General features: G+C 38.1%; 1 protein-coding gene across 1 annotated transcript in view; it reads right to left on the reverse strand.

The window, feature by feature from the left end:
• Positions 1 to 26,845, reverse strand: part of PLXDC2 (plexin domain containing 2) — a 271,594-nt gene that overhangs the window by 67,495 nt on the left and 177,254 nt on the right. Inside the window, exons 5-6 of the mRNA XM_037385483.1 lie at positions 6,183 to 6,305; positions 3,187 to 3,305 (exon numbers count right to left, since the gene is read on the reverse strand). Of these exons, the coding sequence (XP_037241380.1) occupies positions 3,187 to 3,305; positions 6,183 to 6,305 (242 nt within the window). The remainder of the gene's footprint in view (positions 1 to 3,186; positions 3,306 to 6,182; positions 6,306 to 26,845) is intronic.

Raw genomic sequence — 26,845 nt, forward strand, 5'->3', positions numbered from 1 at the left:
CCTACCCATTAACCCTTCTGAAAGACATTTCACTACCCTGGTGACTCAGCTCCTTTTCTAAATCCTCCCCTGCCCCCCGTCCCCATCCCCACCCCAAATCTATTCTGGATTTTGGGTAACAATTGTGCATTTCAGATTGCTTCCTACTGGGCAAACAACAGGACACAGAAGACAGGGCAGAACAGCTCCTCTGATACTCTGCAACCTCAGCCAAGATCCTGCCTTGGTAGTCAACACCAGATTTATGAGGTAGCAAACCTGATGTAGGAGCAAGGAAGGATATAAAAAAAGATAATCTCAAATGGTTTGAATAAATAAGAAATAAAAGGTAAAATTTACCTGAAGTGCTTTAGACATAAGAGTCCCTCTTTGTACCTCCCTTAAATGTGTAACAGTTATTTTAAAAGTAGGTTCTTCACAACAAATGCCTGGTGTCGTCACTAGTACACAGCCCCTGTGGGACGCTTTATGAAGTTTCTGGCAACCTGTCTGCTGCATTTCTTACGTGGTGTTTCAACTTGGAAACTTTCAATGCCAATGAAATTAGGACCTCACAGATTTGCCATACATCACTGTCATTTTTGATGAACTGTGATGCTAAAATGAAATGACACCAAAAAGATGGTAGAAATCTTCTTGTGCAACTTTAACGCATGCTAGTGAGCACTCACACAAGTAATCTTACTGGAGTTAATTGGGCTCCTGACAACATGACTCACCAGCAAGAGAAATGATTCCAGAAGGGAGGACTTCCTCAGAAAGCAATGGATTCAGCTCTGGAAAGTAAATAAATTCCTAGCCAGACTTATGAGCACTAGAGTCAACTTCAAATTTACAAGTGTCGGTTTTTCTTTTCAGACAACTTGTGTCAGATCAGTGATTGGAAGTTTTATTCAATTTTCCTCATTTAGGTGACAAGATAAGGTACTTTTAATGGAAATAAAGTTGTCAATAAAGAGCGTAGTCTTCTGGAAATCTCAGTCTCCAAATCCATTCCCCAAGTAATTCTCAATGGAATACACTAATCGTAACATTCTAAGATTTTATGAAAACCTTTTGTATGTAACATGTAAGCATGTTACTACTACGACTTTAAAAAGTCTTTTTCCTTAACTTTGTGTTCTAAAGTGATGTTTGGTAATTCCGTTCAGGACAATAAGTCATGACAGGGCATTTCAAAGATTCAGCAGAGGAAAAAATGTAAATTATCCTGTTTGTAAATTCCAGTTCTTTCTTCTCAGGATTAATGAAAAGAACATTAATAACTCCTCACCACAAAAGCACTGTGGTTCTGGAGGAAGCTTCTAGTAGTGCAGTGACAGCAAGTAGCCTACACCACTGTAGCAGAAAAATTGTTTATCCAGAGGTTAAATTACATACTTGCATGCAATTCTAGGGAAACACATGTGATTGATGATGTGGTCCATTTCCTCCTGTCTCCCTAAATGAATAGAAGTTTTCCACTGCCCGGCACCGTGCATCATTGTTTACATTTATACAAAATGAACACAAGATACAATCAATTTAGAGCAACTTCTATCACCCATATTAGCTTCATTCTGCACAGGGCTGGGCAGTAACAAACAGGGCAGAGCGTCTCATAATCAAGAACAGCAGTGTCCTGAAAATGTCACCATTTTAATGTCAGAGTGCATATATAGTTCTTGTCTTAAAATTACAAATTAAAATTAAACTTATCTTAAAATTACAAATCTAAGTAGTGTCCCTCTCCACTTTTCTGGGTCTTGAAAGCAGAAACTTTTCTGCAGTCTTTAAAAAGGTTTCAACAACAAGAGAGAAAGCTTTGGTGCACACTCCTTTGATCACACACAGGCTCTACTGTGCTAAGCAGAGTAAAGCTTTCATGAAGCTGGAGTTGAAATGCAAATACACTGCATTTCCATAGATGAAGTCTACTAGCCTGTACATAACATTATGTATATGTATATATGAACATATATGTATATATAACATATATGAAATAGCCTAAGCAGACTCTGCATCAGCATGTCTTTTGTAAGACAAGGAAAGCCAGGTATGTGGGCATACGAGAAGTTTCTTGTGTCTACAAAACTAATCCAGTAAGGGTGTCCTGCAGCAATCCTGTTGGCTAAGTGCAGAGACACCTATCTTAGATGAAGATATGACTACTTCTAGTAGAATAACCCAGATCCTCACTAGCTTTCTAATGAAGGAGAGTGGAGTACTATTACTTCTGCTTCATTCAGGAACATGGCTCTAACACAGGCATGGAAACCAAGCCTGGAGCTCATAACTGGTTTATAGCAGAGAGAGAAGAGAACCCATATTTTTGAAAGTCTGGACATTCAGTTGCATCACTGATTACATTTTTTAATATAAGGATGGTAACAGAGAGACTTACATCTTGAAGAGAAAGTCATACTTGGCATGCTAAACTGAGATTAAAATAATCCAAAAAAAGAAAGAAATTGGTCTTTGTCCCTAAAGATTTGAGCTTTTCTACCTTCTGATTCTCATTTGCATGAAATTCAACTGGAGCTATAGCCTCCAGGATATAGCCTCCAGGACCTTAACAAGAATAAAAGCAGATCACCTCAAGTAACAACTTAAATTCTGAAACACTCAGAGAATGCAGAAGAGTCCAACCAAGACAACAATGTATTGTTGCTATGAAGGCAAACCAAATGGCCTCAGTCTAACCAGTGTCATCACCAAACAGATGGAAAACCTCACAGAGCTAGAGACACAAACCAGTTATTTCTTATTTGAAATATATGAACTTTGAAACATGTCAATTGCTAAGAAATGATAGCTGCAGGAGAAAGGTAACCTCAATACAAACCATTGATTCCAGAGTACTTTCAAAGACACCCAAATTAAGTGAACTAATTGAGCAAACTGGGCCCTACCTTTCAAAACCCAAGAGGAATTTACTAAACAATCAACTCTTACAGTCACTCAAAAAGGCCAGCTGAAATCCAGGAGTTGCACATCTGAGATGTGTTGATGGTTTTCAAGACCATCACATGAACATCACTTTTATATATATCACATTTTCAGCAAAATGGTGATCTTATAGGCAATATAATGATCTTATGTATCTGAACTTCCAAATACGCTCCCCACCCAAAAAAATGCAGGGAAATTCCTGGCAGGTATAAAGTAATTTTTCTACTTAAATGACAATTTTCAGACCCAACTTACTTCTTTGTAGCCGAAAATGATACGCCCATCACTGAGAAGGGTAGCCTGAAAAGTGAAACTGCCCAGGTTGTAATTATCCTGCAGATGTACATGGTCCCACTGGACAACTAGTGCTGTGCCTGTGAACCCCAGAGTGGGGGCAGAGAGGCAAAGGGAAGAAAAAAATGTGAGAAAAATATTAACTGACTGTAGGAAAAGTACTTAACTGCAGTTATGTGAAACAAGAACAGTGATTTGTCTCTTTCAGCAACTTTCAGCCCAACATCTCGAAATGCCAAATGTATTACAAACACAAGCTGCAACTGAAATCCTCTTAAAGGCAGACACCACAGTGCCACAAAAAACTATCTCAACTACTCACAGAAAAGTCTGCTAAAGTAAGAGTGGCCAAGTAACTTGTTTGGAATTGCACAAGGAGTAAATAATCACTAAAGGGAGGATCCAACACTCAGAGTTCAGGTGTGCTGCCACAACCACTGCTCTGCAGAGGCTTTTTACACTATATATATATGCCCTGATGACTTTGAAATGTGAAGTGCTAATAGCATTGCCTGTTTAGTAAAAGTTATTATTTGAAGAATTCAGATTCTTCCATTAACTTTGCATTAATATAAATAGCATTTTTTTTCTGCAAGGTGCAAGCCCTTGCTGAGGTTCTGCAAGTTGAAAAATATTAGGTGTTGGCAATAAATAAATGTAGTTTAAATTAAAACCACTAAGAGTTTACAGATGGGGTAAATACTGAGTCAGGTGTGCAGGGATTTAGTTGCAAGTGGCTTGTTAATATTCATGGGAGTTCTCTGGCTGAATATCCACTTACCACACTGAAAATGTACCCCAAGCAACTTGCATACTCTGTGAGCATGTTTTACAGATGTTGAGGGTTATATTCAAGCAGCTTGGCTAAAAGAAACTTATCACCAAAACCATGTTTATTGAAAATTACTTTTTTGTTTTTATATGCCTTCCTCAACATACTTCTCTTCGGCACTAATAGGAGCACTTATGTGCTTTGATTCACACCACTTTAATTTCATTTCTTCCTAGAATGCTCAAGGTAGGTCAGTATGCACCCAGCTCAATTTATTTTTCATATATCCTTGAAACATCTTTTGTAACAGATCTTCTGTGCTGTAATTTTCATGAACACAACTTGGTAGGGGATGTCATGAAACTATAAGCATGCAAATTTTTGGTGCACTAAGTTCACCACATTATTGCCCCATGTGTCTTTCATAAGTATAGTACATGCTCATTAATTGTGCGCACAGTGCACACAGTGCATTTTTCCTTCTGTGACCACATTCATTAGCTTTTCTGAATATTTTATTGTATTAAATTTCATTTTAAATTAATTAAAGGGACTTCTAAAAATTATTGGAGCAAAAATAGCCAGAGATTCTAGTCAGTCTTTGAGTACCTCAGATCTATGTGCATCTCAGAATCCCAAGCTTAAGTGGAAGTCAGGTGCCTCCAAAACAATCTTCTCGTTGCCAGGGCCTTTACGTAGATCCATGTGTACTTAAGTTCCTTGTAGTTAGCTGCATGAGTGAGACTTCACGAGTCACCACAATGTGCTCACCCTGCTCTAAAGTGGCAAACTTACCCACAGGGATAAAACATGGATGAATCAGAAATAAGGAGCTGAAGATAAAATTGGCTCAGTTCCTTTTTATTTGGGGTAAGATAGCAAATTCTTTGTCCTAAAGGACATGGGGCCCAAAAGATCATCATGCCTTACACATGAAGAGGGATCCAAAATTTCATAGTACTCAACCTTGTCATGAAAACCATATGCTACGGCCTGATACACCTGATATGAAGACTGAAAGTAAGGAATGCAATGAGAATTAGCAATGTCTTCCCCTGAATCCTCAGATTATTTCAGTAAAGATGGCAAAACTCATGCCATAATGTCAGATAATTTACAAAATGAAAATAATATTTTTTCCTGTTTTAAAATTCTCCATGCAGGGAGTAAGATTTTCTCATGCAAACCTATTTTATTGGCTTTTTAACAAATGCGAGCAATGACTAGATTGAAAGGAAAGGTTATGACTAGGTGCAAAGTTTATAGGATACATTTTGGTTGCTGATCTAAAAAATAAAAATTAATACACCTGGTTGGAAATGTGACATATTTTTGAACATGTTCATAATTTGTGCTTAAACTCACTATGAATAAACACACATAGAACAGCACAGCCTTATCCAGGAAGAATGAAAACAACCATAGATCTTATGATACTAAGTCATGATACTAAACTCTAAGTTTTAAACTCAGAACAGATAGTCACTGCCATTGTATTTGATCACTAAAGGCCCTAGGTAAGGCACCAGATGCCTTTTAATCACATAGGTTACATTTTCAAAATACTGATTACAGCTGACTTCATGAGACAAATATCCACACATTCAAGGCCTTTGAAATATCTCTGAGAGCTTCAAGTATAACACTACAGTTTGCCTTTTACCCTTTCAGTCTTTTATAAAAGGAACTGTTGAGAATTCATGGTGTAGATGAATGTATTTGATTCCAATCGTGGGACTCCATGCACACTTAGTCATCGACAGGTCTATTAACCTTATACCTGCCCTGCTTCTGTGTATTCCTGCTATTGCATCCCACAAACACTATTTTCAATTTAGCTAGTGGGTGGTTGGTATTTACTGTATGTATTTTGAAGTAACAGGAACTTGCACTTTTATACAAGGCAGATTTTTCCTTTTAAAAGCGATAAAATACATTATTAGTTTATGTACTTCAACATCCAGAATATATCTGTCCAATTAGGAAAAAGCATTCATGACTCCTTAACTGTGTACTAAGTTAAGAACCGTTTATGGATATCTAGCCACATGCTTTATACAGCCTGTGAGTTAAAAAAGATAACAAAAAAGGTTTTTAAAAAAATCTTCATTCTTCCTTAAAAAATAGGAAAATATGAAGAGTGAAGGGACACAGACACGTTAATTTATGAAGGACTACTACATACCATTATCAAAGTATCTGACTGTTGAATTTCTTGACACACTGGGGTCAAAATTTGCCATTAAGGGTGCAATATATTGTGTAGCTGTTAGCATTCGATGGACAACTTCTCCAGTATATATGAAACCTACAATAAAATAAAAAAATAAAAAAAAGAGTCCATTTTAGTAACTTCTGAAAAGATTTAATAGAATGGCAGGTTGAACTAGGCATTGCCAGAGCATTATAGGGTCATATGAGAGAAATTAATCCCACCACAAATTTTATAATAAATTAAGTAAAAGCTAAAATTTCAGGAAAAAGTCCATGATGGCTGCCAGAATAACAAAATCCAAGATAAACAATGGAACAATTAGTTCAAGCAGCAAGTTTTTATACAGAAATAAAACCAGACCAAACTCAAGGAAGAATAACTCCACTTACGGACAAAACGCAGCTATGTGGCATTACCAAAATAAGCCATTTACCACCATGCATATTCTATAGTGTTTTCTATTCCTCCCAAAACCCAGCAATATGCTTTGCTTTTGCAAGTTGTTACCTCTCCAAAAATTAGACTAATCCTTTTTCATATTTTCAGAGACACAGAGTAAGAGACTTTCAGACAAGAAGAGGTGACAATCTTTTTCAAAAAAAAAAAAAAAAAGTTAGATGCAGAGTGGAGCAGATAGGATTTTTTCATAATTATAAGCCACGCAGCATTTCTGCTACATTCTCTGCAGTGTCAGGTCTCACTAGTTTATCCTATTCAGGCATAAATCCACAATACTCCTCAGATCAATAGTGGGCTTCTTCCATCAGAAATGCTCACCCAAAACCTCTTACTGGTTTGGAACTGGAGTTCTTCCTTCAAGGAAGAACAGACATCTACAGTGAATACAGTAATGTTGCAGTTTTCTTCGAAGCAATACTTTGTGTATTTTAATAGCAGGAAGCCCTATAATTTTAAAGAATAAATGGCCTACAAATAAACCTTTATTTTTTAGGTTTGCCAACTCCACTTCAACTGATAACGGGACTAAGTTCTTTAGATGCCCCAACCTGAAGATCAACTTAAAAACTCCCATCGCCCCCGAGCGAATCTTTTAATTTTTATTTTAGCCTTTGCCTTGCTGGTCAAAAATGACAAAGCTGATTTGAACTATAGGTAGATCTTCAAAACTGAGGCATGCATATTACCTTTCCTCTTAAAGTGTTTACCAGATGGTGTCTTATGCTGAAGTGTTTGCTTTTTCTCCTTTCGTTGATTTAATGAAGTATATTCCAACAGCAAACACGCCAATAACAAGAATATTAGAGCTGGCTGAAAATTTTCTAACAGAAAAAATACTATTTGGAAGATGTCTCACAGAGTTTCAGTTCCTTACTGGCATATGATAGTATCCACTGCAACAGTATTGATGCTTGTTTGTGTTTTCTTTTCCTTCAGTCATATTGAGAGGCTTTCTTCCTCCACAACCACTTTTACTGTCAAGCCCACAAGGTCATTTCTTTTCACACTTAACATCACCGCAATACAACACATGATGAAGAAGCTTATAAGTCTATCCCTAAAACACAACTGTGAAATTCTAGAACGGAAGACAAAGTTGAACTGGAATTACCCTTAAGGTAGAAACACCATTTTCCAGCCAACTCCAGTTAATATACAATACTAAAAAAACTATTAGTGTGCAACCACACTTTCTTAACAACAGTATCTCCACCCTAACCACTGTGAGCTGAGAAAGGTTTGTTAAAAGGCTTGTTTGATATGATATAGGAAATCTCCGAAAGCAAGAAAAAATAACAAGTTTCTGAAGCATTTTAGTCATACTTCTACTCCTGTCCACTCCTGAAACATGTTGGTAAATACTTGCTAACTGTTCATGGAACTAGTTCTACAAGTCATAAGATGCTATAAACAAACAAACAAAAAAGGTGGTTCTTTGGAAATGTTTTCTTGCATGGCTAAGAGCAATTAAGACCAAGTACAATCAAGTCAACTCAAGTGGAGGTGATAAGAGACCTCAGCCAGGTGTGGAGAAAATACAACAAAAGATTCAGTTGGAAACACTTGGCATTGACAAAAGGGTGAGCTAGAAACCTAGCTGCTTTTGCTTCATTTAAAACACACCTATGTATTCAAATGATACAGTATTTTAATATCTGGACATCTCCAACTACTAAATTAATTCCTAGGACTAAACTACAACTGTCTTGTTTTTCTGAGGGAGAGAGATTCTTTCAGTTAATATCGAAATACCTTTGCTAATTGATAGGGAGAGAGAAACACCAATTAAAAAAAATGTGCCCACACAAATTTACAAGTCATGTATAAACCTGAACTTTCAGAATATGCAACGGTGGCTGTAATTCTACTCTATTAGTCATCATTTTAGGATAGCAAACAATTCTGCCAAAGCATAGTCCCTGAAATGCATTTTCATTATTTCTTATTTATTGCTGTCTGCTTCTAAAATATCGTCTTCAAAAGTATTCTCTTTTGCTTATTTACACATTTTAAATATGTTTAATTTCTTAGAATATTTGTGCTGATTATTATCCCTGTGGTCACTTGCACACATATTTTAAAACAATCTTGGGTAGGTCTGTAAACTTGAAAACATTCCTCAAAAATATCTTTAAGATAATACAAGCAAAACCTTTGAATCCATGTTCATATATTACAATTAGCCTTAATACTTCAGTACTTATTCATCCTTTGCACAACGGTCCTATCCTTACACAGTTTCCCTTTCATGCTTTCATCCCATTTACAGTATAAATGTCACCATTATAACTAATAATGAGGCAGATACAATAGGAGAAGAAAGGACTTAATTGTGCTGGAACACATAACTGAGTAAACCAGCCCAGGTAATTAGTATCCACAGAGCGTATTTCCAAGTGTTTGCCGGATGCAGCTTTACTTTAGACAAAAATGGAAAGCAGGAGGTGGATGATAGCTGGGAAGCAGGCAGGCCTTGCATGAAGATCATTCTAATGAGAACTCCAGTCATGCTTTGGAACAACTTGAAAAGAAACACAAAGTCATTTCAAATCATCCCAGAGATTCAAAAGCTGAAGCCACCGTTGAGCATGGGCATTTTATCATTTCCACTACAACTTAAAAAAAGCAGCAAATGTAAAATTAACTTATTTCTGAATGGAATTCTGCAGAAAATTGGCTTATACTATCTGTGACCTAATTTTCTGACAGTGGTAAATGCTCATGGTTGATTCTTTTAGTCAAGGAAGAATTTTTCAGACCTGCAATTTCCTGAACCACTTAATCTCTCCTTTGTGGGAGGGGTTGGTAGAGCTCTTCTTTACTATACCTGGAAGCACAATATGCTCCTAAATACTGGAAATAAGACATACAGGAAAGAGTGCTCAGCATTTTGTAAGTTTTATGTGTATATATAAAGTTAACTAAAACTAAGGATGATCTAATGTTAAAGCCACTTATAAATCAAGGAGGGTATACTCTTAGCCCTCATAGTGTACAAATGCACACTCACACAGAGGAGAAAACCATATATAAACCATGTATATATACACACATATATGTGTATACATATAAAAAAAATCTTAAATATGAAAGCACATATCCACTTGTTCTGAAGAATTTGAACGCTTGATTGAATGGTGGGTAAGTTCCATCAAAGCTCCATGAATCAAGTCTAGTTATCAGGTGTTTTTGCCACCATGGTACGAGTCGGCTCACGTACCTTTTGTACAGCAGCATTCCTGTTTCAGGTACAGACATCAATATTATTTTTATGATCTAAAAGCCTCATGTGTTTTAAAGGTAACTTAACTGCTCCCCTTCCACATTGGTTAACATTATCTGAAGCGTGTCAGGGAGTCCCCAGAGAAGGCTTTTTCTGCTATACAATGTGCCTGAAGGTGTTGACTCAGGGAAGCAAAATATGCATGACATACATTTTTCTTGAGATAGCTTACTTAATTCCAGATCAGAGAAGTGAAAAGATGATACTTGGAATTTAAGACCAAAAGAAAAAGCATGCATTGAAAAAACTCCAAACCAACGGAGCCCTACAAGAACCTGGAGCTCAAAACAACAAACAAATCTAACCATCTCATAGAAAATACTAAATGTAGAAAGAAATAAGACTTGGGGGGGGAAAAATTGTTCATTTTCTTATCAGGCAGCTAATGTTAAGTAAAACCATATGTTAAAACCCTTAGTAATACAACAAGCTGCAGTTATTTAGCTGAAAAGGAACTGCCTGCCAGGAGCAGCTGAACAATGAAAGGTTTTGCATGAGAGAGATTGTCACTGGGCAAAGGCAGAGCTGCCATTTGAGCGCACAGTTCAGTGTGGGTTTACTCAAGTGCCTTTGCAGCATATAAACTAGAGGGGAAATAGCAGAGCAGCTTCTGAAAAATGGAACCAGAGGAAAGTGGTTTTCCTAAGAGGATAGGCTCCAACCCAGGTCACCCAAGGGAAAGCCTTGATTTCAGCTTGTATATTCATGTATGCAACAAGCTTTGCAGAGATGTAACAACACACTCTCACGCACACCCTGAAATGTCTTGTGGCATAGCAGAATCATCCTTTCATTTCTCCCTCTTCATTTTCTCACTTAAGCAGGGTGAGAGTACATGACTTCTGCTGCTCATTTTCCTCCAGAACACTGAAAACACTTTGTGCAGCCGAGAGAGAAAACAGTAGAGGAACTGGCAGGAGCTTCCTGACTCTTTGACTGCTTCTTTTTTGGTGTCAGCATAATCAAAGCATCTGAGAGGATCTGCCTGGGGGCATTTTGTGGTATCTCATATGACCTCAAAGCTAACCCAACACATAGCAGTGCTTCTACTGTCCTTACCATCTCAGACCCAGTGCACTGCCCATTTTTGTTAGAAACCAGAATCAGCACAAGTACAGTACTGTACATAAGATTTACCACAATTTTCACAACTTCACCCCCAACCTAGCAATTATGTATTGTTGAAAGACTAACATAAAATGGGATGTTATCTATCTCATCTGAGGATCTACTTCCCTAACCCTAATGAAGAACACAGTAGGAGAGAAACAATAAGAGACTCTACCTTGGACTTGTTTAAAAAATGGCCCATAACCAGCTGTGGGGCTAAAGAAGTGTTTAATACCTGGGTTCTGTCAAGCAGAGTTGGCCATCATCAACCAAGACAAACATAAGCTGCTTGCAACTTAATGGGGGGTAAAGAAACCTCAAACCCTAAAATTTATTCATATGCTATCTTGATGTCTCCAGTTGCCAGAGATACTGTCTTGCCAAAGAAAAGATTTGGAAAGTGGATCAAAAACTCTTCTTCTGAGTTCTCCAATTCACTGACATTGGTGATGCAAAAAGATGCATTCATTCCTCTTGTTAAATTACTAGTTAACAGAACAGTAGGAAAAATAGACCAGAGATAGGGACTGAGAAGCAAGACATGACAGTTTATATAAATATCCTGTAGACTGAGGTTCTAGCAGTAATTTCAAAATTTAAAATGGTTCTTAGACTTGGCACATTCTGAGCCAAATACTATTGTATTTAATTCTAACCATCAAAATCTCAGCACATCTTCATGAGATGAACCTTAAAGACCATTTCAGCAATTTCTCGATATTTCTGTTTGTAAATAGAAAGCTGCAAATGAACTAAATAGGGAACACAAGAGTGTATTTTTGTTGCTCTTTGTAGCTAGGAAGCCCAGACTGAGGTAGTGAAGTAGGAGTTAGAGAAACATATCTGCACTCTCTGTAAAGTTTACTGGAGTATAGCAAAGGCAGGAAGAGAACTGCAGCCTCTGCCCTCAGAGCCGCCGCAGGCTGGGTGCGCTAGGTCTCATGTGCTCCCTTGCTCAGATCACTGCAATACATTGGCCCAGACATATTAGTGAGCCCAGCCCACAGAAATCCCATCTAGGATCTCTTCTATTTGCCAGTCACATGCTAATACGTACCTACATAAGTAAACCCCCAAACCAAACATCAAACCAATAAAATCTTTCACTATGTGAACAGATAATTCTTTAATGCACTTTTTCCGTAGCAAGATGCTAGAGAACACTGCTATCACCTGGGAAAACTATTGCCTTGCCTTCCTTAAGCACAAGCAAACCAAATTTCCTCAGCAGGAAGGCCAGAAAATTTTAGGAGTGTTGTTACTTAGGCACATCTAACCATCAGCTGGAGTCAATATAAGATAGAGAACACGAGCATAACTCTAGAAGACATGTATTTGTGTTTTCAGAGTGTCAGATAATTCCATATTGTTCAACCACTGGAAAACACCACCTTTTAAGCAATTGGTTCTCATGCAGTCATTCACTTCTAAAAGATTTTTGTAAAGAAAGCTTTATTAAAAATTAGCAGCTAATAACATCCTGACATCATTTTACTCATTAGCCATTCGAGAAAGTTCATTTCAATTGCAGCACACAAAACAACTTTGCTCTGTTCAAACAAGAGAATAAATTATGTTTTGTGCCACATGTAAATGAGGCTACAGAAACTAGACGCCTCCTATAGAAGTGTATTCCACACACATTAACAACTCTTCCTGCTCTCTCTCTTTTTAATAAATCTAATTGTTCTAAGTGGTAGAGAAAGATTCAGCCTTTTTGTTGCAGCTACTCTTCTCTGGGGTAACAAAACATTACTGCTTCAGATGCACCTTCTCATTAGGTTACAAGACATTTGTTTGGACTGACACTATAAACATGTTCTTGAAATAGTTATTACATCAGTTCAATTCCACTCCTTTATTTAATTTACCTTAGTACAATTATAACCAGCGTCGTAGAAATGCATTGAGAATAGGCAGACCAGCTCCCTAACCAATAAAAAGGTATTTGAGCTTTATCAACTGGTAAAATTCTCTCCCTGTCTGTAAAGTTTCCGTATGTTTTTTCCATTTCAAAGTATATTTTCAAAATATTTTTCATCAACTTATGATTGTATCTGATACCTCATTTGGCAAAGCTCAGAGCTCCAAGTTTTCTCTTTGGTTGAAAGCCCAGTAGGATGGTATTCTTTTTAAATTATTTTAATTAGCGCTTGAGAGCAGCTTAAAAATTTTGAGTTGCATTTATTTTCAGGATGTTTCTTGTTCTCCATCTCGCTGTTTCTGACATACCACTTATTTTCATCTTACATTCTTTTTTTCTCTTCAGCAGTAACTGTAAAAACGTGATTAATCTATTCTCCTTTCTGGAATTAAACTACATAAGGACTCAAAAGACACTTTTACATTAGATCAAAATAATGGCAAGATGTGTCATGGGGGAAATAAAACATATTAGGAATAGTGTTGCTCACATATTTATTTGGTGAAGCTGACAAATATTTGTATAGTTGGATAAAGCATAGCCCACAAAACTCTGCACTTTATATTTTTCAACTATGCTAAAATGTGTTTTCCCTGTGCTTTTCCTGATATTTCTCCACCAACTATTTCATGCTGAAGCACATTCAAGAATATGTTATGTTATTAAGCTTCTAAAATATATCAGAATGCTGAATTCTAGAAACAGATAATGCCATTTACTTTCACATCCTGTCCTATATAGCCATATCAATATTTCTTTGATACTTCACTGAAGTAAGTATTAAGTAACGTCATTTATCCCCAGATGGCTAATTTATTGTTATGTCTGTGGAAGAATGTTATCATTACTGTAATTGCATGAAGATTACAGCATAATTAAACAAAAGGATAACAGCAACTCCAGATCCCTCAGACAATCCATGAAAGTTAAATACCTTAATGGGCTTTCAAGATCAGTATAAAAATGAACCAATCTCTCACTCTGTAATTTTTTTTTTTTTCAGCCTTCTGGGGAATATGAATTAGAGATAGATTATACATATTTTTTGGCTTTTCTTTTGCTTGATTAGATTGAATGCACCAGTCCATTTCTTCTTTCGGCCTAAAAAGTGGGCTATCTGAAAGCTAAACCCCACAAGGCATAAGTATAACACTGTTTCTTAATTGCATAACCTTACAAGGACTTCTTGTGTGTCTGCATGAGAGAAAAAAAGAGAAGCTAACCAGAATCCTCATACTCTTGGCTGTACTCCTGTGTTACTTATGTAGGTATCTAAAAGCCAGAAGATTCGTTTTTCACCATTATTTTTCCTGCTTCTTTGTTAATACTGAAAGCATTATCTGGAAAAACTGAGAACGTGCAATGTATGTCAGTGACTAAATGGCAGGAAGTTTCCCATCTTGCTGTAGCTTCCCTACTTACTCATGGCTGTTGTGAAAAGTGTATGATCTGATGGAATGTAACCCATTCTGATGAATATCCTATTCAATTCAGCAACGGGATTTAGGGGATTATGTATCATGAAACTGTTCTAGTAGAGGTTTTTCTTCTGACATGCCACAAGACATGCCTTGTCAGGAGGCTGTTAGCTATCACACGGAAGAGTATACGAGCAAGACAAGAACTTTTAAGTAAGGATACCGTGATGGACTGCAAACAACCTGCAACTTTAATTGTAACTGAAGTATCTGTTCCCGTACTTTAAATGGCTTTAAATTGTGAATGCCCTCAAGTTCAGGAGAAACAAACCCAAAGGTTATTTAGAGTCTAATGACTTGCATCAGTTCCTGTCCGATCAGATGCATACTTCCCCAGGGAAAATTCTTGGACACAGGCATGAAATACAGTATCTACTTGGTGAAATACCACCATGTGATAGCTCCCACATGCCTCTCAGCTCTGGCCAAACAAAGACCAGCATGGTTCCTAGACTGGCAGGAACCAGAGAGAAGAGATTGGTGGGAGAATTACCTCCCTTGGGCTGAATATTTTAGCAGCTGTGTCACTGCAGTAACCTTGTTGCTGCTAAACCCTGGGATGAGGCTTGAATAGAGCTGCTGGGGGAAAGTCTAATTTTGCAAGTCTGTTTCTGATATAAGTGTGTCTTCTACTGGCTGGGTAAGATATCACTGTGTCTGAACAGCTCTTGTCATGAATTAAATGTTTGGATGGAACTAAGCAAATTAGTCTTTTAATTTTTGAAAACATTAAATAAAAAAGGGTTCATCTTTGCATCAAACTGTTGTAATAGCAATACAGATTTTATTTTCTTTTGCTGCTATGCCTCTTTTTTCCTATACTGCCACAGAGTCTAATAAAATTAACCGTCATAAGCTTTTCTGCTTGCCCTGCTTATTCTCCTCTTCCTTCTAACTTTTAAAGCTAATTCTTAACTGGATAAATCACATGAAATGTGAATCATACTTATCACTTGAATTTCATGAAAAACGAAAGACTTTCAGATTATGATGAAATCATTATTCCCCAAAGTTAAAAAAAAAATAATTAAGGAAAAGAATAATAATGCCATCACACTGAGTTGTCATTCTTTTTATAGAAGTTGGCAATAAAAATGTTGCAGAAAAGGAAAGGATTATTTTTTAAATTTTAAAAAGCCTGCTTTAAAATTATGCATAACAGAAAGAAACTTTGCAGAATGTCTGGTTTCTACTGTAGTAAATCAGTGTTATTTCAAATATAACTTTGATATTATTAGGTATTAGATTAATTCCACACCCATTATATAATGCTATATTATATTACTTCTATTAATCTTTCCTAAACTACTGAAGCTAATTCTATGTATGTAATAGTCACATATTTCTATCCATGTAAAACAAGATCTTACAGCATGTCAGGGAAGACCATGAATCATTAGAGAAGTTTCAGAGCAGCCCTTAAACCATGTTTCACGTCTATACATAAAAACTAACACTAAAATACCATGCAATAAGAATTTTTTTATGCTAGAAGGAATTTTCAGAAGGGAATCTAGCGCTGTATTCTTCTACTGCCAACATCCTGCCAGAGCTATATGGTCTCCAGTTCCTTGTTTGCCCACCATGTTTGTGCTGGATACAGAGTTCAGTATGGGTTTGCCACAAGCAGAAGCAGTCAGCAGTGAACATACAGCTCAAAACAAGACAGAAGCTGGTAGATGTTCATGTGCAACTTGGGCTTCAGGGCAGCAAGGTCATGTGCGTCTATTCAGAAAGAGCTTCTTATTCACACATGTTTCTCAAAGTTTGGGCGTACATAAGCATATTACTCTGGTCACTAGTTCAACTCTGCATCCCCCCTGAGAGGACCCCTCTAATGCAGCCATTGTAAGGGAAAAAGCAGATGACTCTGCCTCTTTCCATGACTTCACCCTGATGACCAGAGCTGGACACACCACTCATCAGACCTCACTGGACAGTTTATTTCCCCGCTTTGTGAACTACTGGGGAGTAATACTAAGGAAATCTCTATCCTGGGTCAAAAATAAATAAAACCCAACCCAAATCAAACAAAACATTTTTGACCAAGATCAGTTTGCTGGTCTAACTCTTACTGCACTAGACAAAGTTTGCGTGGACAGGGCGGGGTGGAGTGTGCTTGTGCTCCTGGTGAGTATGGAAACCAATACTCAACCAGAATTGCAACAGACACACTGTATCCTGAAGCTGAAACTACCAATTCTGGGCTCATCATTTCTTTGCCTCCTTTCTCCACTCATCACCTCACTATCACTTTAGGCTATTCTCTTCAGTTGTGAAGTGAACCTATGAAAACATCTGGCTTAGAGCAACGCAAGCAGAACAAAACAGGGAACAGGTAGACATTCTAAGTGAGGAAAAATGAGAATATATTTGTCTCAGTGTTTACAATTTGGGAATTAAGTCACATTAGGTCTGGTATCACCAATAATCCCCTTGTGTATCCTCTCTTTTGCTGCATTAATTCACATTAAAGCAAATTACATTACATGAAAGTGCTGTATTCATCTGCACTTCAAAGCACACAAAACTTCTGCAAACAGGTGGGGAAATGGACTGATTTCCCTTCAATAACGGCAAATATTGCCTGGATGAAGTGTTTCTTTATGACGTTTAAGTTTTTACAGAATTTCAATACTGAACACCTTCATGAGAAATATGGAAATTCATACACAACTCAGTAATACACGATGGGGATGGGAAAAGAAAAATGTCTTTCTCAGTGTCAGTTAATACAACAAGATTTTCACTCAGATCTAGAAAGATGAGATTTTCTTTCTAAGAAAGTACCTTATCAAAGGTCCCATAAAGGCCTTAGGAAAATCTGTAATGTCAATCGGGGTAATTATACTCTCTCTTCAGATGAATTCTTTTAATCAGAGCAAATGCTTTCCCATATTTTCCTGTTAGAACAGGATCTGTGCTGTACCAGGTTCCAAGCTTAAAGTTTTAATAATCCAACCAAAAAGAATGAATACAAAAAAGAATAAAAATTCAATACCAGTCGGAACCAGCTGATGAGAAATTTCTGCCCTGGGAATGATACTAGCCTCAATTTTGAACACAAAGATTGCAGCAAAAGCAACAGCAGTTTAGATGCATCTTTAAAAATAGTGTTTGCGTGTGTGAATAAGGGCTCTAAAAGGAAAGGTTACATGATTTATGGTCATAAAAAGAAAAAAAAAAAAAGGAAAAATCTTTGGTTCAAATTCAAATCATGTTTTCAAAATGTGTGGCCCCTTTAAGAAAAAGAACGCTGGCAGGGATAAGCCTGTGTTGGAGTAGTACCTGCAGAGGTTTAGAAACACAAGGGAATCAACCCTTCCCTCTGAATAGCTCAGACCTGTAATAACCCATCTGTTTCATACAGCCAGAGTGTCCAAACAGCCCATGGCTGGGCAATTGGTGGCATGTAGCTGTGCTGTCCAGAGTACACTTGTCATCAGTATAGAAAGCCAACAGCTGGAAGCTGATTTGCCTGCAATCACTGGAAACCCATTTAGTAAATACAATTCTGCCAAGTCTCATGGCTCTTTTTGTTCATACATTTTTAACAGGTTGAAGTACAGAGTCACCAGTGGGATGCACATGCTGTTAAGGGTTGTCTGGACACTTCACTGTACACTAGCATTAGCCATGCTAGGCAGATGCCTTTAATGAGTAAATTCTACCCAACACCTTGAAGCACAAGGAAGCATGTACTAACTCAAGCATGAAACTGGGTTTGTGTTTCTATGCTTCAGTAAAATACATATGAAAACACGTGTAGTTCATGTCTTTCAGACATTTCCAAGTGACTGGAATGGTTACCTTTCGTAAATTCAGTATGCAATACTACCTGATCTGAAACTCTGAATGACTGACTCGGATTTCAAATGTTTTGTTTAAGTCTTTCGACAATCACCTGATGAGCTTAAATACGACTATTGGAGAAGAGTCATAAGAAGTAAACTGCAAATGCCTTTAGATTAAACTAGGCCAAATAATTTTAAAAGGTCCGAGACCTTAAAGTTACAATATTGTTCTACTTTGTGGAAGACACATATCATGCAACACACAGTTCACTCTGATGATGTATGTTGGTTGTTTAATCATATGGTAACTTACAAGCAGCAGTAGGATATCTGTAGTAAGTACCATGTAATTACACGGTACCTAAACAGTGGTCCCTGCCTCCTAAACCAAAATGCAGGTTACAACATAATTATGTTTAGACTAAAAAGTAATCATCACATGTGGCTGGATGGTCTTTGCCATGGGAAAGCCATTTAGGTTCTGCCTAAAGAAAACATATTCATTCATTTCAACATTAGGAGCTGGTGATGCATAACTGTAGCCCCGTGAATCATCACCCATACAAAAGACAAAAGCCATGTCAGGAAAACTAGAAACTACTCTCAGCATATGAAGCCTTAGACAGACACTAGCTGTAATGAGGATAAGGTTGTTTCATCATGCTGTGGTGGAAAATGTCTGTATGGTGTATAAGACTCAATAGGCTGCTCTTCCCATCAGATCATAGAATCATTTAGGTTGGAAAAGACCTTTGAGACCAAGTCCAACTGTTAACCCAGGACTGCCAAATCCACCACTAAACCATGTCCCTAAGTACCGCATTTACGCATTTTTTAAACACTTCCAGGGATGGTGATCAAACCACCTCCCTGGGCAGCCTGTTCTAATGCTTGACCGCCCTTTCAGTGAAGAATTTTTTCCTAATATCCAATCTAAACCTCCCCAGTACAACTTGAGGCCAACTCCTCTTGTTCTGTTGTTAGTTATCTGGGAGAAAAGACCTACTCTCATGTGCCTACAATCTCCTTTCAGGTGGTTGTAGCAAGCAATAATATCCCCTCCTGAGTCTCCTCCAGACTAAATAACCCCACTTTCCTCAGCCACTCCTCATAAGACCTGTGCTCCAGACCCTTCAGCAGCTTCGTTGCCCTTCTCTGGACACGCTCCAGCACCTCTACATCCCTCTTGAAGTGAAGGACCCAAAACTGAACACAGTATTTGAGATGCAGCCTCACCAGTGCTTAGTATAGGGGGACAATCACTTCTTTTGTCCTGCTAGATGACAGCTGTAGAAGAGTAGTGATGTTTTTTTTTTCCATGAGCATTTTACTTGCTTCCTTTTGAATAAATAACAAAACGGAAAGCACAGATTAAACCATCAAGATGCAAGAAGAAAATCTTGTCTCACACGAAATCTCAGAAGGCAAAACATAGTCTTGTTCACATTCTGTTATTTTTTTAAAGAAATTAAGTTCCTGAAAGATTAAAATCAAGAGGCATGCACAGGCAGATGCAGGAACAAAATTGCTTTCAGCTACCACCTGCACTGACAGTTGTTTTCATTGTTTGAGTTCATGAATGGCAGCAGAGGAAAAATGGAGAACCTATGATTTTTTTTTTTTTTACTTCATTCAGCTTGTACAAAAAAAAATGAAGGTTCCGTTTACTTCCCTTGAAAGTGCATAGACATATGGCTTGGCATCCTTCTGGCTGCTGTCATGGCTGCGCCATGGCTTTATTAGGGAACTCATCATTACCTCTACTCTTGTCCGAATTCTATACTCCACAAGCTGCTACTTTTACAGGTTGCCATCAGCATGGTAACTCATACTCCTTCTGAGGAATATGTTCTCTTGTTCAGAGTACATGATCTCATTTGGTAAGGTGCATATACCATTATTTCTTAATAATGCCTTTTTCTACCACAGGGTTTGATGATCTTTGTCAAGAAATTAAGAACAAGGCAGCAGGAAAAGATTTCAAACGTCCATCCTGAGTATACAGTTTGGGGCAGTTAGACAACAAAGAAAACTTTCAAAGCTGAACATCACTACTACTATTCTTTGAAAATCTGCTCCCACAACTGGGTGTTCATCCTCTTTGGTTTGGGGACTCAGTTACAATGTTCAGTCCTCACCACTGCATGACACCATGATCTCCAGCAACATCTGGGCTACCGATTTTAAAAGCCAGAGACCTCTCCCCTTCAAGGTCATTGCAGAGCATTCAGCAACTCTTGGATGTTTTTGGTCTGATAAGACTGCAATCATTTCATTAGCATGGGAAACTAATATGCAAGAATCAAACAGAAATGTAGACAGAAGCACCTAGAAATGTTCTTATTTTGTGCTTGAATGTGATGGGAATAGAACAGGAAGCAGAGTTGTCTGAGCATATGTAACAAACTTCTTCAGGGAAAACTAAACCCACAATTTTTGCCTTTGGTTACAACGTTAAACAGGAGTTCAATGCTTAAGTGATTTGTAAAGTTGGTGTTCATTTGCCTCCTTCTAAACAATGCTTGCTGTGAGAGCTTAAAAAACCTATACAGATTTTGCTTCATATGCTCTCTGCCTCTGTGCATAGCAGTTGCAGGGTGTATTTATTTGCTTCTTATTTTGAATTTTAATTGTTTTCAGAGGATGGACACGTTGTGGCAGTTTCTGAAGGCAGGCAGTTTGGCTCTTATAGGGTTGATAAAACAGCGCATGCACTGAAGCCACTAAGACTGGGAAAAGTAGACATGGCTGCAGGGCAGAGCCCAGCTCGCTATACAGACAAATGAGCTGAGGAGCCCACTGAAGCCACGGGTAGCTTTATCCATCAACCTAAAGGACACAGAGGCACAATCTTGACAGAAAAGCCAGAGCTGTGAGAGTGGTGAGGAGTCTAGGTATTACGAGGAGATACACTGAAACAAAAATTCTGCAGACAAATTTTCTGATACCAGACCTCCAGATAGCGTTCTTATATCCTGGGGAAAAAACACAGAAGAAACCCTGATATATCAGGCAGAACTTTAGAGGAAAAGCTTGAAAGTAGCTTAAAGAGGATTCAGAGCATGATGACTATCGTGGGAAAGGAGTCGCTAGGCAGAAGGCTGTTGTTAACCAGGTACTCAGGGCATCTTCCACACCTGGCTGTTTTGCAAAAGTCACAGCACTCAGTGGACCAAGAGATTCTCCTCTCCAACGCCAGTCACACTGAACCTCAGCTTCCCTTGCCCCACCACGGACCAAAGAGTTTGTGCCTCTGTACCTGTCATGCCATAAGGGCTTTTATAAGAATTGCAGTGCATAACATGACTCTGCTCTTTCCTCAGAAGAGGCTCTAGCCCAGGAACCCACTTGTCTGGACATAGTTATTTCACAACGTCCCTGGATACTCCCTCTGGCTTTTCAGGCCAATACTTGATGGTTACAATTTTTTTAAAATTCACTGTAAACATACAAATACATAAAACCAATCTTAATTTGTTCTGACCAGATACACATTTAGTAAATTTAAGCAAGGAGGGACCAAGTTGTACCCTTCACTACTAATTGTACCACATGTATGTGTAGTGCAAGTCATAGCAAGCAGTAACCAAGATTTTGTAACTGAGTCTATGTACAGGCCCCTCCCTGAGTTTTGCTTCATCTGGAAATGCAAAGAAGCGATAGCTAGGACAAAGGGTTGTGCAACTCTGTGTTTGGCTATTGCCTTCCCACCCTGGTACTTTCTGTTCCCTTTTAATCATGCAAACATTATATAAGACACTTCAGAAAAACAGGATCCTGATAAAGGGTCAGACCCAGCTTCATCTGTACTTTGCTGACATAAGTCAATCACTACAGCAGTGAGTAGTGAAGTTGTAGTGATTCCTGACATTGCCAGAGTACAGCTCTCCGAGTTCAGTGACTGCTGATGAGGAAGGCAACACTATAAATGATCAAGAACCGCGCAGTGACTTTGTTGATCTTAACAGACCTAGCATCATATGCATCCTGACTTTTCTTGTACAGTATCAGTCAGGAAGGAGCTGAGGAAGATAAGGATGCCATGCAACTTCCTACATCAATCAAAGTGACAGAAGGAAAATTTGAGTGTGATTTACACTGGCATGCAGTGTGATAGAATAGTACTTTTCCTTGGCAGGGAAGATAATGGTTGGGATTTGTCCAATCAACAGGACAAACACACCAAGCAAGCAACCAAATCAAACTCACTATGATCACCTCCACATCTAATTACTCAGCAATAATAGCAGACTAGAGGGCTGAGGGATATAATCTCCTGAAGTACACAGGTGCTTGTTGCCTCTTTTGCACTAAACTGTCTAGCTTAGGGAAGGGCAGTTTCCAAATGGTCACATCAAATCTCTTCTGTCATCTGAAACACTGCATAAGAGGCAAGTTCAACAAGGATTTTCAAGAACATTCATATTTCTGTCCCTGAATTCTCTCTTTATTGCTCATCTTCCTCTATTTGCAGATAAACTTTAACTACAACTCTTTACTATTCACATAAACTCCAGCATTATGCAGAATAGGCAACACCTAAAAAAAAAAAAAATAAATAAAAAAAATCACTGCAGAGGATTTCTACCAGTATGACTAATGTGACTTAAATTTATTCTATCTCTGTGTGCTCAAGGAAATAATGTAAGATGCCAACTAAGACCAGTAAAGCTCTCAATGCAAGAAAGCTTGGTACAGGTATTATCATAGTATGAACGCAACTGTGCACAGATCCATGTTGCTGCTGCTCTTCCTTCTGCAACTGCCCAAAGGAAAGGCTGAAACAGGACTGCTCTGGCAGAGCCCAAACTCAAATAGCAGTCACTAAAGCACCACAGCTGGTTGCTTTCTCTGAAGTAATTTCATTGCTGAAATGAGGGTTGCTATCAGAAGCAAAAGCTTTCCGCTTGCTACCTTGGGGAAACTGCCTTGAAATCCCCATCACAGAACAGGACTGCCTTCCCTTTGTGTACAGCATGAATGGCTGGCACCAGACCACTGGCTTACACCAAAATAAAAGCCCATTATGTGTTTATAACCCTGAAAGGGGTTGTCACGAATCTGACGCTAATGATCTTCATATCACAGACTTTAGGCCTCCAAGACTAGACTCACACTTCTCCATTGAAATTCAACTTCTCAGTTTTTTAGCTTGTTTAATGAACACACTAAGGTGATGCAAAACCCACACCCTCATCTAACATACTGTCCCCAACCACTTGACCTGCTTTCACTTCTCTCCTACCAAGGGACAGGAAACTAAGCCAGCAAAAATAGTGATAGAAAAGCTTAATTACTCCACTTCATAATATTATATAGCACAAGCACTTCTGCTATCCCAAGGGCAGTGCACTAAAGGTAGCGGGCAGGGTCAGGGGTGAGCGAAACTTTCCTTTTTTGGCTGTGTAGGCCTATGCCCATTCAAAGTCTCTATGAACTTCCAGCCTTAAACAAGTCAGTATGAGTAATGTTACCCTGAACACCTCTTGAGCTTTCAATTTGCACTTGAAACTCTTAAGTGGGCTAATTTAGTCCCTCTCAAACTTCCAAAATTTTTGGTCTAAATTGCATCTAACAAAAATTTTTACTTCTTACAGTGTAAACTAAGTGTAAACTTGCTAGTTAGACTTTACCTCTTCCTTCAGTTCTAGGAGGGAGATACCAAATGACCTCTTCCTGAACTGAAATCACATGCCTGCAGGTCTGGGACAGAAAAAAAAAACCCAAAACCTTTCTCAACAATGACTGAAAAATGCTTCTGACAGTAGAAGAGACATGCCCTAGAGACATATTTTCTTCTCATTTGCAAATACACTGATTCGGTGACAAGGCATGAGGAAGTAATCACACGGTATGAAAATTCTGAACTTGAGTGTTTAACAGCCACAAAATAAGCCAGTAAAAAAAAAAAAAAAATGAATATAACAAGATACTTAAAAACACTCAAGCAGAAAACTTAGAAAGGATCATAAATCTCTCTCTCATTAGATATGTTTCTCTATGGTAGAAAACACATTGGTCTTAAGAAATCACCGACCCACACTTTATTTCAACTTCTGAAAATTCATTAAACCCCACCATGTTAAAACCAATGGCTTACAAATTTGACTTAAATGAATGCCGAGCTATTTCTTAATAGAAAAGACGCAGATATGCCTCTTTAATTTTAGTCACTTACATAAACTATAGAAACAGTAGAAGGACCAAGCTCCATTAAAAATATCTATTAAAGTAAGACTGATGAATTCACGAGATAGAATCATAAAAGGAGTAAACTCAACTGTTCAATTTATGTAATGTGTCAAACCTACATTTTAATGCAGTTTTTAATATACTCATGAAAATCATGTTTCATAAAATAAATACACATTATTTACAGTGAAGCCTATAAGCAATCCATGTATTTTATATCTAAATGCAATGCCTCAGTTATTCAGCAAAGGCTGGTAACACAATCAAATGAAAAGCCCTAAAGGGCTGAATATTCTACCAGTTGCAGAGATGGCTTTTCACATTTAGCTAATTATAAAAATATTTAAGGGCTTGAGCCTGCAAAGGCTTGAAGGACCATCAACACCTATTGAGTTCAGTCAGTATTTACAGTGCTCACAGCGTACAAAACGTCTAATGGTTTTGACAGGAAGTCTGGTTTTCCACCTATACATTTTTTCTAACAAAGGATAATGCCTCTGTCTACATTTCCTCCCAATATTACCATAGCACTCAAGAAAAGTCTACAGCTATCATTCAGCCACATATGGAATACAGCACTGGAAACTAGATTTAAAATTCTACACACTTAAGTTACTACCTTAAAGGTCTGCGTGGAAATCTGTGAGCACTGATTCAGGGTGGCCCCTCAGCCCTAATGAGACATTCACATGTAGTCCTCTTGGCAGTCAATATCTCCTGCAGCACAAATGGCTAAAAGCCATGAAGAGTATTTCCCATTTTGTTGAACAGCCTTGCAGAAAAGAAGAATTCAGCCATGCCTAGGGACTCTTCTGCCTCAGGCGGCTTCCAGGCCTTCACTCCAAACACAAGGAAAAAAAAAAAAAAAATGTGTTTACACCTCTGGCAGATGGAAATCGTAGATTCACTTAAGCACAAGAGAGGAAATCCTGGCACACTTGGCACTGGCTGCTCTCACAGCACCTTTCCACACTGCAGAGGGGGAAGGAGCCTGCTCTGAGGAGGGAACACTATTGCAAAGGTTAAGAGGCGCCTATCCAAGAAGGCTGAATTAGGTGCTCTGAATCGCCTCTTTCATTCCATCTACTACTTAAGTAAATATGCGTCTTAATTGAAAGAGTGTCCCATCTCTCTTGCCATGTCTCCTGTTCCATCTATTCCTCCACCTTCAGAGAGAGAAGGAAGCTTTTATTGCACAAAAGTTATTGATTGCTTCTTTAAAAAAATCACAACAAAAATAATCTTTTGCCCACTATATTTAATTCAAGATCTGTAAACCTTAAATCACCTATCTACATTTTAGGTAGAAAAGACATCTTGTAAGAACTTTTTTCCCATCATGTTTATACTGCTGCTAGCTAGACAACAGCTCTATAATGCCGCTGATATGTTCTTTCTTTCTCTCTATTTATTGAAATGAGCAAGCAGAGAGCATATTTAGAGGAATCAATACAGAAAAGCCACTAAAGGTGGTGGGCTAATTTGGGCAGAGGGATGGTGCTACCTCTCTTTCTAGCATTAAAGATGATTAAAGATTGTTTTCCTTATTTCATCTCACTTCCTATTTTTTCAACAGACTGCACTAGTCTGTATGTGGGTTTTACAGCTTCATACATTTGCTTCTATTATCATTGCTTTGGCTTTTGCTTTTCTTTCTCCCTCGTTAATTGCTTTTAAACATGGATGCTTTTTATGAAGATCAGGATACCAGAAGTCCACATGGACAGTAAACAGTGGAGCACCACTGCTACTGAAACATCACTTATTTGCACATTTTCTCTTCAGTACAACATCTCTCACTTTCAAAACACAGTAGAAAGGTGCAGCCAAAAACGTTTCTGCAGTAGCAATTTGCTTTTAGCTACACTTAACCTTTTATTTAGGAATGTGCAATTTGCTTGGGTTTGCACATTTCATCCTCTTGTATGATGTGTGGGTTGTGCCCTTTCACTTGACCTGCAAATTAATAAGCTAGAAAAACTCATATATTGTAGAACCAGTACCAATATCAGCTAGTGGGAGCTCTTCTTGGGAGAAGCCCAAATATAACTGTTCCGTGATACGTTTTTTTTTTCCAGTGCAGAGGACAAAATTACCACGTAACACAAATCAGCCAAACTCAGCAAACAACTTTAGACCTGATGGATACATCCTTTGAAGAAGCATCTACCTTGAGACAGCACACACAACTCACACTCTGATACGGCTGTTTCCTAAGACCGTATATGAGTTCCCATCGAGTTAGCAATGTGAAACATAATGCACAAGTTAGTCCTATCACATTTAAGCAAGAAAGTTTCAATGAAATCATTTTAATCAGTGAAAAATTTGCTTCCTGAATATCCCAGGCATAGTTTTGCCAGTCCTCTAACAAAAAAACGCTGGAATCTCAC

Source organism: Falco rusticolus, chromosome 4 (assembly GCF_015220075.1).
Source record: "Falco rusticolus isolate bFalRus1 chromosome 4, bFalRus1.pri, whole genome shotgun sequence".
NCBI classification, from domain to species: Eukaryota; Metazoa; Chordata; class Aves; order Falconiformes; family Falconidae; genus Falco; species Falco rusticolus.